A 19,272-nucleotide genomic window follows, 5' to 3' on the forward strand; every position below is an offset into this window, starting at 1 on the left:
TGCCATTTTTCTTAAATATTTTGAAAAGCTGTCTTGTTAATCTCACTTCACTGATACCTGTCAGTTGAAAGGACTGTGAGACATTAAGCTATAGGAACTATTCCTATTATTTAAATTAAGTGCTGCAAGTAGCAATTATGTGACTAATTTTATGCTATATACATCTTAGCTCTGCAGCGAATATTCAAGATTTGATACTAAAGAAAAAGCTACAAATGCCACATGCCAACTGTCTTAAAGAGTTCTCATTATACTCAGTTCACTAGGTTTTTACCAAGCCTGTTTTCTACAATCACAACAACAAATTGCTTCTACTATACTCTGGATCCTAATCTACCTTATACAAATAAAATGAACCAAGTATCCTCTATTAAAGAGAAGCCACGGGAATCCGCTCACACATCATTGGGTCTTCTGTTTCCCAACCTCTGCTCTCTGACTCAGTATGTAAATTTTGAAACTATCTGCTTCAAAACTGAAATCTGAGGTAAGAACAGTATACTTTAATGACTTCTCTAATTTCCAAAGTACTTTCATTACTTCGTTTCCTTTTCAGTCCGTCTATGAGGTAGTTTTACTCATCTCTCAGCACTCAGTTTAGAGAGCTTACCCTGCTGGCATAGCACGTGAGAGGGGGTGCAAACCAGTTAGGAGTACTCAGCTACACAGTAAGTTTGAGGCCAGCCTGAGCTGTGAGACCTTGTCTCAAAAGTAAAAAAATTTAAAGGGAATATTTTTACTATGATACAGAGTATATAATTTAGAGTGGTTCTGAAAACATAATGATCTTTAGGAGCTAGTGCTGTGTTTTCACTTGAGTAGGGATGCTCTAATACTCAGGGACCCCCTTCAAGGGAAATGAGCAGCCAGCCTCTAATACCGGGTCTAATTTCCGATGAGCGAGGCGCTTGCCCTGATTTTACTCAGGGGAACTGGGGGAGCTCTCCACGGATAGTCAACCCATTCCCAGGACTGAGGCCCGATCATCTCTAGAGTTGAAGAAGTGTCTGTGTGTCCCAGCTTCAAGAGCAGCCTCCGCCTAGAAACAGAGAGACCTGAAACACCTCCAGGCATTATAGAATAAGCCCATTTTCACTGTAGTTAAACATCTACTGTCTATGTATTTGAAAAAACCAAAATTGAATAGTCTGGAGTTGATTCAATGCTTGCTTAGCTTCTTAAAAAAAAAAAAAATTTGTGTGTGTGTGCGTGTGTGCACGTACGCACATATGGGTAGGTGAGAGGACAACCTGTGGTAATTGGTTCTCTCTTCTCACCAACAACTGAACTCAGGCCATCAGGCTTTGTGACAAGCACCTTTATGCACGGAGCCATCTCGCCGGCTCCGGGCTGTTTTTACTCCGCTGCTCTGTACAGCGACCCTGCCCCTCTAGCAGACCACAAACACATCTCGGCTCAAGAGCCACCTAACCCTGGAAGTCGCTGTGCTCACATCACTGCTCTCTTCCTGCGTGTCTTGGGTCACAACGAGAAAAACCCAAGAGAAGAGGCCTTAACATCAATTTAGATAGCTCTAAATGAACACCTAAAACCTGCAAAGACCCTCCTCGAGTTACACCAACACCAACAGGGATGCTGTTGGCCAGCCAAATCTTCTACTCAAGTGAACCCAGTAACCCAGGGATAAACAGTACGTGATACCTTTCCATCAACGGGAACTCCCAGCTCCTCAGAAAACAGGGGCTGAGTTATCCATTTGTAGGCTTCTTTCAGCTGGACTACATCATTCCTTCCCAGAGACAGGCTCTGCTTCCTGAATAAGAATTAATTCACCGACATGAAAAACTTCATTTTTTATGTTAAAGAAAAGAATGTACACAATTATTTTAAAATAATGAGTGCCTACCATGTGTCAGGCACTATTTTATACAGTAGACAGAACATTAAATAACCAGACAAAAATTCCCCATCTCACGAACTTATATTCCAGCATTTTTAGTGGCATGTGAGCCAATTCTTGAAGATTCACTAATAAATGCACATTAATTTATTTTCCTGAGTTGGATTCGCTAGATTCCAAGATTCATACATTCTGAAAGGCCAAAAAAGGATGAATGTCTATTGCTTGGAAATTACAAAACTCATCTATTACAATGTTACAGCCACGTGGCAAATGTTTACATCTCCTTACTTGCTGAAAATGGGGCTTACTTATGGGAAATCCAAGTAAAAGCTGTACTCTGCCCCCCTCACTGCTTACAAAGAAACAGTAAGTCCTGAAGTAGCAACATTCTGAAGTGCTCACCAGTGTAATATTAGTTAAATAAAAACCCCACATTCCCCCAAATCCTATTCCTGAGGTGACACATGGGTTTTGATAAATGCCCATTATGAGAGCTAGCTTTATCCTGTGGCCTTCAATTGTAATAAAATGAACTGAGGGAACAAGTGCTTAGTACAAGTTATGAAAACTCTTCTACTCCGTTGAAAACGCCAAGATATTACTACTAAACCAATACGCCTATATCATCTAAGTCGTTAAAATACCAAACACCCCAATGGCCAGTTACAGGACTGCCTGGAACAAGACAGGGTGGAATCTAGTCACAACTTTATTACTGTTTTTCTGAGATAGTGTTTCTCTGCACAGCCCTGGCTGTCCTGGAATTCACTCTGTAGAACAGGCTGGCCTCAAACTCGAGAGATCGGTCTGCCTCTGCCTCCTGAGTGCTGGGATTCAGGGTGAGCACCCCCACACAGCTTTGAGCCATCCCTCTTAACGTCTAATTTTCACCGCCAGAGTTATTACCTACAAACAGTATCCCTTATAATCTGCAAGACCAGCAGAAACTACCAACTGCCCGCAAGAAACAGAAAGTCGTTGAGTTAATAGTTAGAATTAATTGATCTAGGAAAGAAAAAAATAATGTATAAACCGCTGTTCTAGTATAGCTACTGCTAAGTTGCCCGTGATCTAATTAATAACCCCACACCCATGCAAAAGAAAAAAATCCATAGGAATAAAGTATATGATATATACATGTTATATATGTGTGTGTGTGTGTATATACACACACACACACACACATATATAACTACTGTTCCTCTAAAATGCAACTAAAAAACCAGTTATCTACCCTTTCTATATTCAGTTGAGACCATAGCTGTTGTACTTAAAGATGCTTTGGGGTTACAGTTTAACAGTGAAATATCCAGATAAGTCTTGTATTTCACAGATTAACAAGCTCCTTGTCTACATTTAAGAGCTTATTCAAACATTAAGTTTCATGACCTGTTTCTACTTCTCTGAATATCAGAAATATTTAAATATATATTTTAGATAGGTATTAGATTTATTTATGTGTATGGGTATTTTGCTTGGAAACTCCAAAACTGTCACTGGGTATGGTGATACATGTCTTTAACACCAGCACTCAGGAGGATCTCTCTGAGTTCAAGGCCAGCTTGGTCTACATCTCAAGTTGCAGGACAGCCAAGACTACATAGCGAGACCTTGTCCCAAAACACAAAACAAACTGTATGTCTGTGCACCACGTGCATGCCCGGGGCCCAAAGTCAGTCGAGGGTGCCAGATGTCTTGGGACTGGAGTCACTGATGTTGTGAGTCTCAGTGTGGGTGTTAAAACTTGAACCCAAGGTCTTACAAGAGCAACCAGTGTTCTTAACCATTGAATCAGCCACTCTTCAGCCCACACTTAGATATTTTAAAAGACTATTAAGACACTGAGTCAGCAGTTTAATTACATTTGCATAAATTAGCATCAGAGTTGCAAGTGTATACAAGATGTGAGAGTATGTCTTTGAGAATGTGGTCAAGAGTATGCACCACTCCCGCAGAGGGTCCAAGTGCAATTCCCAGCACCTATGTTAGGGCGCTCACACCTGCCTGCAGCTCTGATTCCAGGGGAGCTGGTTCTCTCTTCTGGCCTCCAAGGGTACCTGTATTCATGTGCACAGACACACACACAAACACATATACATAATAAATCTTTTAAAAATACATTAAACAAATTTTATTTATGTGTGTGTGCTGTCTTTGTGGATGGATGGGCACCCTATATGGTGCCCACGCAGGCCAGGCGAAGTGGAGCTATAGATGTGATTTGCTGTGTGGGTGCTGGGAATCAAACTCGGATCCCCTAGAAGAGCAGCAGTGATCTTAACTTCTATGGCATCTCTCCAGCCCCAAGAAAATATATTTTAAAGGATAAAAAGTAAAACAAAAAATAAGCTATTTTTTATAATTGTTCATAGACCCTAAAATCTAGAGCTACAGTAAAAGTTAATCCTGTTAAAACATTGTTTATTATACATTAAAATAATCTGCCAGGCATGATAGCACATGCTTTGAATCCCAACAGTTCTGTGGCTAGGCGTTCCATGCCAGCCAGAGCCTTACCATACAATATTATCTCAAACAAGTTTAAAGAGAAAAAAACAAAACAAAACAAAACAAAACTGGTATATATGAAGAATTTAAAAATTGTTAATTCAGTTAAAAAAAAAAAAAAACTTCAATTGCAGGTACTTTTCTCCTCCAGATTAAAAAGGAAAGGGTTAATTGATAACTTGAAAACCTTACTCACACATAGGACAAAAATACAATATTTAGGATAAATCATAAAATGTGACTGTTTCTAGTATAACTTTGCATACGTGCCCCCACAGTGGTCCCTGCCTGGATCTGACTGTCCTGTGGAGGGGTCAGTACATACAAAGGCCAAGGCAGCAGCCCTCAGGGGCCATCCTCACCGCCCTTCTCCCTGCTGTCAGGTGACCACTGATGATGCTGCCACTGCACTCAGCTACCTTAGAGCACAGCCGGCACTCTGAAGAGCAGGCCAGCCAAACCATGCTAGCAACTATTTCCAGCTAAATTCCTTACGTCAGTTCCTTACTGAAAATTCTTTGTGATCTGTTTAATGTAAAATGAACGAGGACACTAACAGAAAAACAGCATCCTGTATTTTCTGTCCCAGCATTCCTATCTGGATCAAGTTCTAGTCAAAGAAACACAGCTTGGTGCAAAACCCTTTGATGAGAAATGAAAGCAGTAACTCACAAGCAGTATGCAGCAAAGTAAAAGCAGTTAGAGAGGGGTGTGCTCTCATTATGGCAGTCATGTTCTAAAACTACAAGATTACCTAAACCTTTCGGCTTTGAAAAAAACCTCATTAAGCCTGCAACCTTTGATAAACATGAGGTTATTTCTCCTTTCAAAAGGGAAGATGCACACATAAAATACAAAACAAACAAAAAAAGTTAATTATTTTCTTCTATAAATCTCAGAACCGCAGACAAGCTTCTATGTTTTCTTCTGGGTTTTTCTCACCAAAGTACACAGAAGCCTCCAATAATCCCATGGCCCCCTTTTAAGTCACAGAATAGTTTTAAAATTAAAAAAAAAAGAAAAAAACTCTGAAGAATTAAATGTTTTGTGAAAGTGCATTTGGCAACTAGACCCTGATTTGAACGTGTGACACTGTCTGCCTAAGTCCATGCACATGTTTTTCCTCACTACAGAAACAGTTCTTTTTTTTGTTTGTTTAATTTTTTTATTATTAGTTACATTTTATTAACTCTGTATCCCAGCTGTGTCCCGCTCCCTCATTCCCTCCCAATCCCACCCTCCCTCCCTCATCTGCTCCTTGCCCCTCTCCAAGTCCCTGTTCTTTAACTACACAGCACCGCCCTGAGAAAGGTAGACATATCCAGTACTTACCACCACATCACTTTCCTAAAGTCCAAAGATCTAAATTCTAAAACCATTTGTCTCCAAGAGTTTTGGGATTGCCAATTTTTATTTCTAGGTGTTATCTGTAAACTCATCCTTACTCTGATCCAACCAGAAATTTACTTTCCATGGCTTATCATCTAGTTTCATAATTTGGCTTCAAGTACAAATCTAAAATTTATTTTCTTAAGATAACCTCCCCAAATGCCTAATGCTTGTAATCTGTATCCACAACCACTTTAAAGGTGCCTGTCCTAGCAAGCTGCCATGTCAGTAAGCAAACTGCACGTGATCCACAGTGAAGGTATTTACCGTAAAGGAGCCAACAGGAGTAAAAGCACTTTAAGAATCAGGTGGTTTATGTCAAATGATGATAAAAACGGTCTACAGAAGTTACTTACCCCGTTTCCTGTTTTACCAACAACCATGCAGCATGCTGTAGGCAATTTAGTCACACACCCAAAAAGAAGAAAAGAGGAAAAGTGTTCAGTAAAATGAAGCTCCAACATCATCAAAGTGCTTACATAATTTGCTAATCAAACTCCTCTTCCTAGAAGAGGAGTCGTATTTAATGCAGTGACCTCAGGCTCCCTTAAAGTAAAAACAGGGTCAAAGTTTACTTTGTAATGCCAACTCACTGTGGTCTAGGAATTCAAAGTAGCAAGGCCTTTTGGTATGCACCAACAAACTTAGCACTTGGGAGGAAGAAGCAGGAATATCAGAAGTTCAAGGCCAGCCTTGGTACCAGGTATCCACATGAGCGCACATATACCTATAGGCAAACACTCATTTACATAAAAACTTTAAAAATATTTTTTAATTACAAAATTCCTACAACAGAGATAACATTCCTATTATGAGGAGTAAATGATGTTAGTGTAAAATTCTTTGCATTTGTAACTGTGTGACTCAAAGGTTTTCCACAGTGTCTTTGGCTTATAAACAAGGATGCCCTGTCCTACCACAGCACATGACATTTTGTGACTATGACAAGAACACATGTAGATCAATGAGATACGTACAGTCTCTGCTCTTATCTGTTACAAAAACGGCTGCTCGTTACCATTCACATCCTCTTCCAGCAGTTATACACTGTGACATATAGGCAGAGCCCTGTCCTGCCTAGGAGGACACTAGAGACTTTGAAAACCCAGGACCACTCAGAAACGGTACACATTCCAACCTGAGCCAAGAACCATAAAGTCATCCCTAGCTCAGCACGCCTGCTCCCTCCGCCTGCCTCATGCCGTCTGAGGGACTATATGGCTCCTTCATTTCTTCCACTTACTCAAGCCCTACTTCACTGTGGATGAGCATGGATCTAAAGATGAAGTGAGAGGATGAGCCAGAGTATTGTAGTCTAAACTTCTGGATGACTAAAGGTGATGACAAACAGCATTGCTTAGCACTGTTTCAAAGCGAATGCTATTTAGTCTGACAGGACTTCAAGATTATGATTTCCCAAAGCTAAAATGTCCTATATAATAATGTTGTCCTACCCTTCTTTATCCTGTAGGAGATCGATATACTTATTTATCTATACAGATATTAATATTTACCTTGCAGGGATTTCATACGTGAGAACATATAAAATCATATATATATATGTGTGTGTGTGTGTGTGTGTGCGTGCGTGTGTATGCAACCAAGCAGGGCTCCTGGCACACACCTAGCAAGCATCAATGAGCATTAGCTATTCCTGTTACACTGGGAGTGCTGAGTTCTAACTAGACCACAAAGGAGAGGCGGCTGCTGTGACCTTGAGAGCTCACTACAGTTTACAAACAATACAATTCAGATGCCCCTTACATTGCAAGGTTTGATCCATTCCTTCAGGCCCCCAAACTGCTACGGTAATTCTGGAGTCTCCCCACTGGTCAAATCTGAGCTATACAAAACTCGGACACATCTGAGACTCCCTTCTCTGCACTTCTGTCATTTTGAGACAGGTTCTCATTGTGTAACTCTCCCTGGTCTGGAACCATGTAGACTCTGCTGGCCTGCAACTCAAGAGATCTCCCTGCTTCTGCCTCCAGTGTTGGGACTAAAGGTGTGCACCACCAAGCCTGGCTCCTCTGGACTTTTTAGCCAGCCCTTTTGTCTCCTTTTGTGATACTCCCAGGTGATGCCAGCAGGGTACAAAGTATCTACACAATGATTATAAAGCAGCAGGAGACCGGAGGGTGTCAGGGGGAGAAGATAACCATATGCAGTACAAAATTAAACCAAAGTCTCCAGTTCTTGAGACCGCTAATGTTCTCCCTTCCTCATCCTCTGCATGCCCCTGCTTAAGCACACTGCAGGTTTGCCAGAACTAACCACACAGCAGGAGATAAAGGGCTAAGTCCCAGAGAAGTCAGTATTGCTCAGTTACCCGCTTTTACCACATGCTCACAAGGCCCTGGGCCTGCCCCTCCTCGGAAAAAAGCAGCGCACCTCTCCCTTCCGGATCACCGAGTTTAGCACTTGTTCTGCTCTCCAGTCAGCAGGGAAGTTCACTCTCTAGAGTAAGCAATAAATTCTTCTGCCCCAACAGAGTCCAGTGGCATTAAAGTTAACAAGTTTAATCCAACCTGATGCCAGAAGCAATAAGTCACCTCCTTAAAGATCAGGAGCCACACAATTTAATTCTAGACTGTTAACTTCAGCTGAGAATTCTAGCTAGGGAAATGCTAGTAGGAGAGTTGAGCAACAGCTTGCTGAGGTGACATGCCCTAGATTCTATAAGCATTCCAGGGCTGGAATTCCAGAGTGAGTTAGACACTGGCACCCATCTCTCTGAGCTTTCTGACCAACACGTGACTAGGCCTGCTGGGCCTGCTCCCACACCTTCCTGGCTGGGTATCTCCTGGAACTCTGAGCCAAAATAAACTCTCCCCTCTTTAAGTTGCTTTTTGTCAGTTGTTTTGTCCCAACATCAAGACTAGTAATTAAGATAAATGAAACTGAAAATTCAGAATGTTTTGAGTGTCAAATCAGGCCATGAACCCAAAGACTAAAACCAAAACATACAAACTGCCACATTTACACACATACAGCACCTCACAAATGTACTAAAGGTACCCTTGATCCTTGAGTCTTCTATAACTCACCAAGTCATAACACGACCCCTTTCATACTATTACTTTTCTGCTGTGGCAATGTAGGAAAAAGTTGAAGAATTACTTGTACCAAAACATTACCACATGTAGGAAAATTTAGCACAAGAAAGTCCTAAGTTCCAAGGGCCTGGGGGAGTGGAAGGGAAAGTCTGCCTTGGATATGAGTCAAGATACATATACATGTATGACATTGTCAAAGAATAAATAAAAACTTTTCTAAAAAAAGGAAGTCATATACTCCAGAAAAAGGAAGAGTATGACCAGCCCACATTTGATTCTTATAAATCTATCTGGCCCTTACAGACATCTAGGTCTACGACTTTGGGCAGAGAAGAGCCAACACTTCCACATAAGGTAGGCACTGCATCTCTCGAGTGACCACTTGCAAGATGGCGTATGTCTTTGGCCCTGGTAAAAGGCTATAAGGTAAGGGGTTCCACACTTTATTACTTGGTGTTCCTCCTGTGTAGCAAGAGCTCACCAGCATGCAAAAAGAAGGACAAGTCTCTGTCCATGAACAAACCCAAGACATTCAAGGGAACAGGTGAGGAAGTAACATTTACATATCCCGTTACAGACCCTGAAGCCTTGCCAATTAACAACACACTTTTCATAGCCGGAAAACACAGTATTTGTGGGTCACCCCAACAACTGTCTTTACTCCAGGCCCCACCATGCCGGCAATAAAAACAGGGTTAAAAGGCTAAACACTGCCTTTGTTGGACAAGGCAAGAGGGGAAAGCAAGGACAGATCAGCACAGACAGGTAAGTCTGCAGGCCCTGTAACCTTTCTATTAACCCAGGCCTCAGAATGCCCATTCTACACTGAGTTTTAAGGTCTTCCATAACTGCAGCTTTCTTGGCTCTAAAAGATTAACTGGGAATAATCCCACTAGGAAATTCCAAGAGTGGAGTGAGAAAAGAGGGAGGGAGGGCAATTTGAACTGGCAGAATACCTGTGAGAAAGACTACATGATCTATATATAACTGAGACACTGAATCTGGGTAATCCTGGAGTTAAGAGCATAAGTCAAGCAAGGGACACCTGCTGCCAACGGTGTGGCTGGAACATGCAGATGTATCTTCCCTTTGAACTTGATGTTGGAAAAGCACCCCTACAAAATTCAGTGACTAAACCTCTGTCCAGAGGCCTCTGAATCCCTGCTTCAGGCACAGCACAACTTCAAGAACTCTCACATGACGAGAGACAGCAATTTCCCTGGAGAAGTCCCTAACTTGTCTAGCCTATGGCTAGAGGATTCTCTGCCTTCCTACAGGCCTGTCATCAAAAGACACAGACAAGGATGACACCAACGGACATGCTAAAAGCATGGAAGACGAAATCTCTTGGGGCCTCAACCTGAGACAAAGAACTGCAGGTCACCCTGGGATGCTGAGAGCAGGAGAAAATTCTCCTCCCAGTTGGTTTCCTAATACCAAGTGGTCCAGCCTAAATCATGCATCCAAACCGAGTTCTACACATGGGTGACAACTAGAGAAAAGGGCCAGAGGCAGGGGATAGATGGAAAGAGCTAGAGAAGGAAAATTGATATAATTGATAAAATTGATAAATTTGATATTGATAAAATTGATATAATTTGATAAAATTGATATAATTGATAAAATTGATATAATTATACATCAATTTCTAGCTCATCTAAAGCATCTCTGCAACTGGACAAAACCAGCCACAAGGAAGGAACCAAACCAAGTAGGCCAGGATTTCCAGCTGCAGCTCGGCTCACGAGCATGCATGACCACACACTAAATGAGTAAAAGTAAAGATGACTGTATCTGCATATGCAAATGCAAACAATGTATAGTAGAATACTCTATTAAGCCTAAAAGAAGTTCAGAAGATAAAAACATGCACCTGCAAAAAAGTTAAGTTGTTGCACTGTCCTGGCTGGTTTTATGTCAACTTAACACAAGCAAGAGTCTTCAGCAAGAAGGGAACCCAGGCGGAGAGAAATGCCTCCTAAGATCCAGCTGTAGGAGCACGCCTTTAATCCCACACTTGGGAGACACTGGCAGGTAGATCTCTGTGAGTTCTTGGCCAACCTGGTCTGCAAATCACTGATTATCCGGACATGCTGACTCACTGCACAGCCAGAGTGGTATTAAAGACTCCTCCGGAGTCTACGCAGTGAATGTATCTGCCACAATCGGGCCACATCACGAGCTAAGACGGTACTCTAAGATCCTCTGGACACATCTTTGCATTAGAAAACCTTCTAGGATGTCAAATCATCATTCATAGCTGGTTACTGGCCTATTTGCTCACGTCCTAAATATAAATGTCCATTTTTCTAAGTAGATGATTTCTGTGACCCTTTCAGAAATGAAAGTCTCAGTAAGTCACCAAGTTATGGCTCCTCCTATATTTTTTAGTAACTATCCCAAAGGAAAATCATGCAATCAATACACACATCCCAGCTTTACAGGAAAGTTAACACTGGTGTGAACTCAATCCTAATTAGAACTCATTTCCTATGACCGTAAATGTAAGAACAAAAGGGCTCTCCAGGTTGACACCTTCAAATCCAGTCCATTTTATTTTCTTTTGTACACTACATGGCCATATTCAAATTTTAAAATTTTACTTTTCCCCCACCCAAGCTACTTCCCCTCACATCACCTCTACTGAACTCCTCACAATAGTACTGAACAACCACTTCAAAAATAAACTGAGATTTCACCAAAGTAAAGAATTAAAAGAATTAAGGCTTTCAACTCTGTTCCACACTTCATCAGTCACTAACTTGGATAACTTCAAAAATCATGATTTAATGAAAATTGGCAGCTCAGTCTCCCTGTGGCTCTCTGAGTGAGGGGATCAGGGGCTACCTCTATCATGAACTCAGTTGACTGCTCTCTGATCACTCACCCCTGATGATGCAGCCTTGCCAGGCCAAGGAGGAGGAGGAGAATCCAGGCAGTCCTGATGAGACTTAACAAGCTATGGGTGTTGCAGGCAAATGGTGGGATCTAGAAAAGATCATTCTGAGTGAAGTATCCCAGAAGGAGAAAGACAAACATGGCATATACTCGCTTATATGGACCTACAAGATATGATAAACATAATGAAATCTACACACCTAAAGAAGATAATCAAGAAAGCAGACACGGGCGAAGATGATTAATCCTCATTTAGAAAGACAAATGGGATGTGTATTGAACGTATGGCAGGAGTCTACCACAGAAGGCATCTGAAAGACTCTACCTAGCAGTGTTTCAAAGCAGACACTAAGACTCATAACCAAACCCTCGGCAGAGTGCAGGGAATCGTATGAAAGAAGGGGCGTTAGTATGATATGGAAAGGATAGGAGCTCTACAAGGACCAAATATATCCAGACACAGGGTCTTTTCTGAGACTGACATTCAACCAAGGATATAACCTAGAACTTCTGCTCGATGTGGCCCGTGGTAGCTCAGTAACCAAGTAGTTTCCCAAAGTAAGGGGAACAAGGACTATTTCTAACATGAACTCAATGACTGGCTCTTTGACCTCCCCACCCCCGCAGGGGAGGAGCAGTCCTGTTAGGCCACAGAGAAGGACTCTGCAGCCAGCCCTGAAGATACCTGATAAAACAGAGTCAAATGAAAGGGGAGGAGGTCCTCCCCTATCAGTGGACTTGGAAAGGGGCAGGGAGGAGACCAGGGAGGGAGTGTGGGGTTGGGGAGTGAATAAGGGAGCGGGATACATCTGGGACACAGAGTTAACAAAATGTAACTAATAAGAAAAATAAAATTAAAAAAAAATGTATATTCAGTTTTCAAGAACAAAAACAAACCAACAAGCTATGGGTGGATGGCAACAGTGGAGAACTCCCCCTTTCCGTGGGCTAGGGGAATAGGAACAGGCGAAGAGGTAGGGAGGGTGGGACTGGGAGAGCTGAGGGAGGGGATTCAATCGGATATATAATGAGTAAACTGTGAAGAAAAAATTAAAAATTTTTAAAAAAAAGAAAATATTTCATATTTTCTAAACGTATACATTGGAATTGAAGCCAAACTGTTCCTCCTATCAGAGTCCACTCTGGCTGTCCTTGGGAAGACTGCTACCCCTCCGGCTTAGCTATGGTCATAGACCATTCAGCTGAAACTTCAAACAGAAAGCTAGTTTGAGACTAGCTGGGGCTTCAAAACCGGGGCTGGGGACAGAGACTAACACAGACTGGCTGTAAAGTGAAAGCCCGTGACAATGCTGGACTAAGGCCCCGCATGACAGTTTTATAGGTGAGGAGTGCTCAACTTAGGTGGAAAGCATTTGTCACGTGAAAAACTGTATAACAGCACAACAGGCACAAGAGGAAATAAATACACGTGGTTTTCCTTAGAACAAAACAATAGAACTTCTATCAGTATTAGCCAAGGAAAACCTCTCACCTGAAGCAGTTCTAGAAGTGGGTGTGTCCCATTTGCCCCTAGCCCCCTTTTCTTGGATATAAGGACATATTAATGACAACAGGATATGACTGGAGCTTTATTGGCACTCCCATCTCCAATTAAGAGAGTTTACATCATAATTCACCATCACGCACATGCACAGATCAAAAAGCAAGAGCAAATCAAAAGTAGCACATCAAAGAAATGACTAGAAGCTTTTTATTTTAAAAATTATGAGTTAGGTAGGAGCCAGCAAGATGAGATGGTACAGCAGGTAAAAGTGCATGCGAGTCTGAAAACCTGAGTTCCATCTCCGGAAGCCACTCCCTGTGACTTTCACAAACACACCACAGCACAAGTGCACACATGCACACACATAACAATACTAAATAATTTAATATACTTCTTTTGAAAACCCTTTTGTATAAATTCTAGTCAACTATTAACAAAGCTTGAGTTCTTAATGTTTATCTTATTTACAAAACTTTAGCTTTTAAGAGCATAAAAACTGGTAACTGATGGCTCATTTTAGCATCTGTCAGAAGTCAGCCTGGGGTGCTGGGGTCCTGGGGTGCCGTTCCTCCGAAGCTCCCCACCTTGTTTGAGACAAGAGCTCTTGTAGGGGACCTGGGACTCACTAATTAGACTGAGCTGACCGGCCAGCAAGCTCTCGGAATGCTCCTGTCGCCACCCCCACTTGCAGAAAATACCAAAGATGGTACAAAAAGCAACCCATGTTTAAAATCACAGCGTACCAGTATTCTCTTTGGAGTTGGCTGGTTCAAAGTTCAAATCCTAACTCTATTATTTATCAGCAATATGACTTGAGCTTCAATTTCATCGCAGTAAAATAGAGATAAAAGCCCAGCCTTCTTTGGGGGGCTGTGATGACAGCATAAGACTCCACTATAGAAATACTCCATAAATGGTGGCGGTTTACTTTCTTAAGAAAGGAATTTTATCTTGCTGCTCCTGAAAAGCACAGTGCTTACATAGTTTATATGTGGCCTATCACTTTATAAGTTCACAGAGTAGAAATCATACAGAATTTACTATCATTATTATACATGACTTTTCAGAAGCAATCATAACAGAATTACTAAATCTAAAGTAAAATGATTTTATCAGTCAAAATAAAAAAAAAAATTAAAAGATGGCTGACGTGACTTCTCTGTGTGACACGAAAACTCAAATCAGAGACAGAAAGAGCCCAAATTAGAAGTTCCTTTTTTTGAAACTTAGTGCACTATGTCACAGTCCTAAAAATTAATGTACCCCAGAAAACTCCTCAGTTGGTAAGTGGGCATGAGTACATTCATAGAGAAACAGTTTCAAGGGATTTGCTTCATCCTGTTTTCTTTTACGTTCTGCTTTCCTCCTGATTCTTACTCTAAATTCTAAAAATGCTGTGTGACAGTTCACAAGTATAGAAGCATGCAAATTAGAACAGGAAACTTCACATTTTTAAAGGCTGCTCATGTTCCTACACAGCCCGCACATCCACACGGTGGAAAACCAGAGCAACCTCTGCCTTTTTCCTCTTCCTCCACGTAGACCAGCTGGAGACAGGCCAAGGAAAAGGCAAAGCTAAAGTAAATACACGTCTCTAAGCATTCAATACACGCTCGGGATGCTTTCAGCTGCATCCCTGCATCCAATAGGTAGTCTACTTCCACAGTGGTCCGGCCCTGCTCCACCACTGCTGCTTAGAACAAAGTATGACACATGTATGAAAACACCACAATAAAACCTATTACTTTGTATACTTAAAATAAATAGAAAAAACAATGTGAGAACTTTAAAAAAGGGTCATTCTCATGGAGCCAAGATGACCAGGTAAAGTAAAATACACATAAATTTACAAGGTGAAGAGTTAATGTGGCTTTAAAAAATGTTTTTAAAGGAGCAGGTAAACATTCAAATCCCAGTAAGCACGCACAGGCTCTCACCAGCCCCTGTGAGCTTTGGTTTCTCTTTGTCAAATGAAGACGGATGGCTAGAAGAGTCGCCACTATCCTCAAGGGTGGAGAAATTACCTTTCTGCCAATCCACACACTAGGAATACAGCAAACCTGAAGAGGGCCACTGAGACGGGTCCACAGGTGAGCGCCCTCCCCCAGGCACAATGAGCAGATTTCAATCTCCATGCGCTAGACGAAGAGAACTAACCTCCACAAGCCGCCTCTGGGCAGCACGTGGGCACCGGGGCACGCACAGACGCGCACTCACACTCGAGATGGTGTGGCGCCTAACGGTGTTTGCTGTGCAAGCTGGCAGAGTGAGATGTACCCCGGAACCCACATACAGGTGGGAGAAAACTGACTTCACAAGCTGTCCTCAGACCTCCAGACACCCGCTGTGGCACGGGCTTCCTTCCCCAATACAGCACACACACGGTAAGAGTGACAACTTTTAAATGGTGGTCACCTATGCAGAAAGGCTGGGAACTCACGGACTCCCTGCCAGACATTCTCAAAGATACGGATGGGTTTATACCTAGAGAGGGAAGTCACAGCAACGTGCAAACTATCTCCCTTGGAAACGAACGCCATGATGTGCACGCTGAGGTCAGGGCAATTTGTGAGCACTGCTTCTCCCTTCCACCCTGTGGGTCTCGGGGACAGAGCCCCGTTCTGGACAGGTGTGAACTTGCTGGTCACCTCACTGGCTTCTCCATGACTCTCAATAGTCTTGTGGCGTGTGCTGGTAACCCATGGGGCAAGCTCCCAGGGTTACATTATGGGATGATGGGTTTGGAAGGCTTCGTGGACACACTAGTGTGCTAGGAAGGTTTTTAAAGTTGTGCCCTGGGGACCAGAAAGACAGTGGGCAAGAGCACTTGCTGTTCAAGCAGGAGCACAAGTTCAAATCCCCCACACCTACCTATGTAAGAGGCCAACTGAGGCAGCACATGAACGTGCAACCTAGTCCTGCCGGGTGTGGAGACAGAAGGCTTGCTGGTGCTGCTGGCTGGCGCCTGGCTTCACGTTCATGAGGGGCTGAGTCGAGGTGACAGGGTTGGGTGGTAGAGCAGACACTCGGAATCCTCCAGAGTGCCCACACGGGCTGTGTGCAACTGCACCTCACACACACACACTCGCAGCCTGGAAGGTTGAGGAAGTGGGCTGTCGGTAAAATGCTTGCCAGCAAAGCATGAGGACTTGACTCTGGGCCCCAGGACCCATGGAAAAAAGCTTGGCAGAAAGTGGTGGCAAGTGGATTCCTGAAGCTCTGGACAGCCAGGTCAGCAAGAGACCTTAGTCTCAAGCTCCTGAAGAATTCCAAGGCTGACCTCTGGCCTCTGCATAGACACACACACACACACACAGAGATTAATCAGGGGCCACAGATGCTAAAACAGACTTTAAACCCATCTTTCTAAGCTCAGAAAGGACAGAGAGCAGACCTTGGTGTGTCGGATATCTAGAAGGGGTATCTGCCACACAAAGTATAAGTTGAAAAGCAGGGAAAATGAAGAGAAAGAAGAAACTTTAACCGCTGAATCAGAAGACAGCCAGCTCAGGTCTACGCACACATTACAATCTTTAGGGCTTCTCTGTAAAGCCCTGGCTGCCCTGGACTCACTTTGTAGACCAGGCTGGCTTCGAACTCACAGACATCTGTCTGCCTCTTTCTCTCAAATGCTGGGATTACAGGTGTGTGCCACCATGCACAGCTGACATTACAGTCTTAAATGAGTAGTTCTCTATATTTACAGTTAGATTTGGGGACTAAACATAATTAGAAAAACCACTGTCCTTCAGAATAGTAAGGACATTAGCAAAGGGGGGAGATTTTACTACAGAATCCAATTCAGGAAAATCCCATGGTCTGTAAATACATGCAAATCTTTGAGTGTGTGCATTCTATTTCTTTTTGTTTGTTTGTTTTAATATAGGGTATCAGCATCTAGCCTTGGCTATCCTTGAACTCACACTCCTGTAAGTACTGGATTACAAGAACCGCACTATGCCAAGTGAGCCTGCACATTCCTTTTACTTCTGATCCTAATGAGATCAATAGATCCAAACCGGTAACGAGCCCACTAATTTAAATAAAACCAATATTTAAAAATATTAACTTACAAAATTTTAAGAAAAGAGAATTTTTAAGTAAAAAAGTGCTGCTACAGAATTGGTACTTTTATTCTTAACTAATTTGGAGTTTTAATGCAAAGAATGGAGACAAGAAATGTAACGTTTTGATTTGATAAACAAAACATCCTCCACTTTGAGAAGCAGGGGTGTTTCGTATGATCAGAGTAACATTTAGGAGACAATGTAAAATCACCAGGGCGAGCAAAGGGGTCGCTCTACACTAGCAGGCGTGTGAAAATGAACCACACTGGTGAGACAATCTCGCCCTCTGCTGGATTCGGATGGTAAAGATAACCCTCAAAGAATTAGCAAGACTGGAATACTCATCCCAGCTTAGCCTAAGTCTGGTCTGGTCTGGTTTAGTCTGGTTAGCAGCTTTAGTGCAGTGCTGTCACGTGACTTCACAGAAGCCAGTCTCAAAAGCAGGGCAACAACAACAGCAGAAGTCCACCTGGATTGCGGCTCCCACCACAGGAAGGAACCCTGCATCGTGCTGCAGGCCCAGGACAAACATTTGTGACTGAGGAGTCACAGGCTTCAGTGGAGAGAGCTCTACTGTTCCCTTATCAAGCTGATTTCCAAACATTTGTGTTTACACCCATACTGGGCTCTCAGCCTCAATAATAGAAGGAAACATATCTTTTGCAATGAGAGATGGTTATTGTAGCAACCCACCAGTCAAATCTCTGAGAATAAAAATCTACTGCTGTGGCACAGGGACCAAAGGCTCCGCCAGAAACGGAAGATGATAATCACACACTTCCATTGCCCCTCCCCTCCACGGCCTGGGAACATGCAGAAGAAGGGGCAGGAGAGTATAAAAGCCAGCAGAAAGGGAAGACTACTGTGTAGCCATTTTCTCAGGGTTGAGGCATTCTCTCATAAAAGGGGCAGGGGCAGCCATGAGGCCCATGGGATGACAGGAGGGCTGGCAAAACGTCTTGGCAGCTAAAGGCACTTGTGGCCAGGCCTGACAGCCATATTTGCTCTCTGGTACTCGCATATGTTAAGGGAAGAAGCAGCTCCTGCGAGCCGTCTCATGACGTCCACAGGCACAGTGTGACATATGTCACACACACAAATATTTTAAAAGAAACAGTGAACTGATGGGACTCAGAAAGGTCACAAAAGTTACAAGATTCATGAGGTCCTCACCAGAGATTAGACAACTGGCAATCAAGTGCAGGGAGACACAGACTGTTAGGTGGGTAGCTGTTGTTCAGGGAGCCCAGCGTGCAGCTTTCATTAGTCATCATTTCTGCTGAGGTGGGCCCTGTAGTAACATGGCTGCCCAAGGCACTTTCGCTCCTGTAAGTGATCCCAATAAGCTTCCTGGCTCACCAAGCTCACTGGCTGGAATCACTAATTTGTCATTGTCCTCTTTATCGGAAGTGAAAAGATGTAGAACTCCCCCTACCCCCCCCCCCCCCCCGCTTCAGGTTAGCGCTGTTGTGAGACAACGGCACTAACACAGGTTTCCCTAAAACCACGTTGGATCTTGGAGCTGAAAGCGTGGTAAGAAGCCCTTCCAGCCAGCTGCTGTCGGCCCTTGGTTTACTCCCAGTGTTAGAAAGCATATCTGTCCTGGGTAAGTCCTTTGGGATGAGGACTACATCCAGCCTGAGCCTGCCTTCTGAACATGGACTAACCCAATGCCGTCCCACTTGCCTTTGTTCCTTGTAAAGCAGGAACGCTCATCTAAGAACGGCATTCCAAGGACAGGAGCACCAAGCAGAGAAGCGTCACCTCTTCAGCCGGGCTGAGATCCAAGCACTATCCACACTGTATCGCATTTCATATCATCTAATTGGCTCATTGTCTCTTTAACCAATTCAAACCTACACCCCAGAGGCGTCCCTGTAAACAGAGTAAGTCGTCCACTTATTTGGCATATTTACTCTTATTTTGTCTTCTTAAACTGACCTTATCCATCAGCTCTCTTGTGAATTAACTTAAACACTCAGCATG

At 43.0% G+C, this 19,272-nt stretch overlaps 1 protein-coding gene across 5 annotated transcripts in view; it reads right to left on the reverse strand.

The window, feature by feature from the left end:
- Positions 1-19,272, reverse strand: part of Pus10 (pseudouridine synthase 10) — a 54,028-nt gene that overhangs the window by 24,780 nt on the left and 9,976 nt on the right. For all 5 annotated transcript variants that reach the window (XM_021626594.2, XM_060365145.1, XM_060365144.1 and 2 more), the window contains 2 exons: positions 6,118-6,152; positions 1,663-1,774 (listed from right to left, as the gene is read on the reverse strand). In XM_021626594.2, the coding sequence (XP_021482269.1) occupies positions 1,663-1,774; positions 6,118-6,152 (147 nt within the window). The remainder of the gene's footprint in view (positions 1-1,662; positions 1,775-6,117; positions 6,153-19,272) is intronic.

This window comes from Meriones unguiculatus, chromosome 12 (assembly GCF_030254825.1).
Source record: "Meriones unguiculatus strain TT.TT164.6M chromosome 12, Bangor_MerUng_6.1, whole genome shotgun sequence".
NCBI lineage: Eukaryota > Metazoa > Chordata > Mammalia > Rodentia > Muridae > Meriones > Meriones unguiculatus.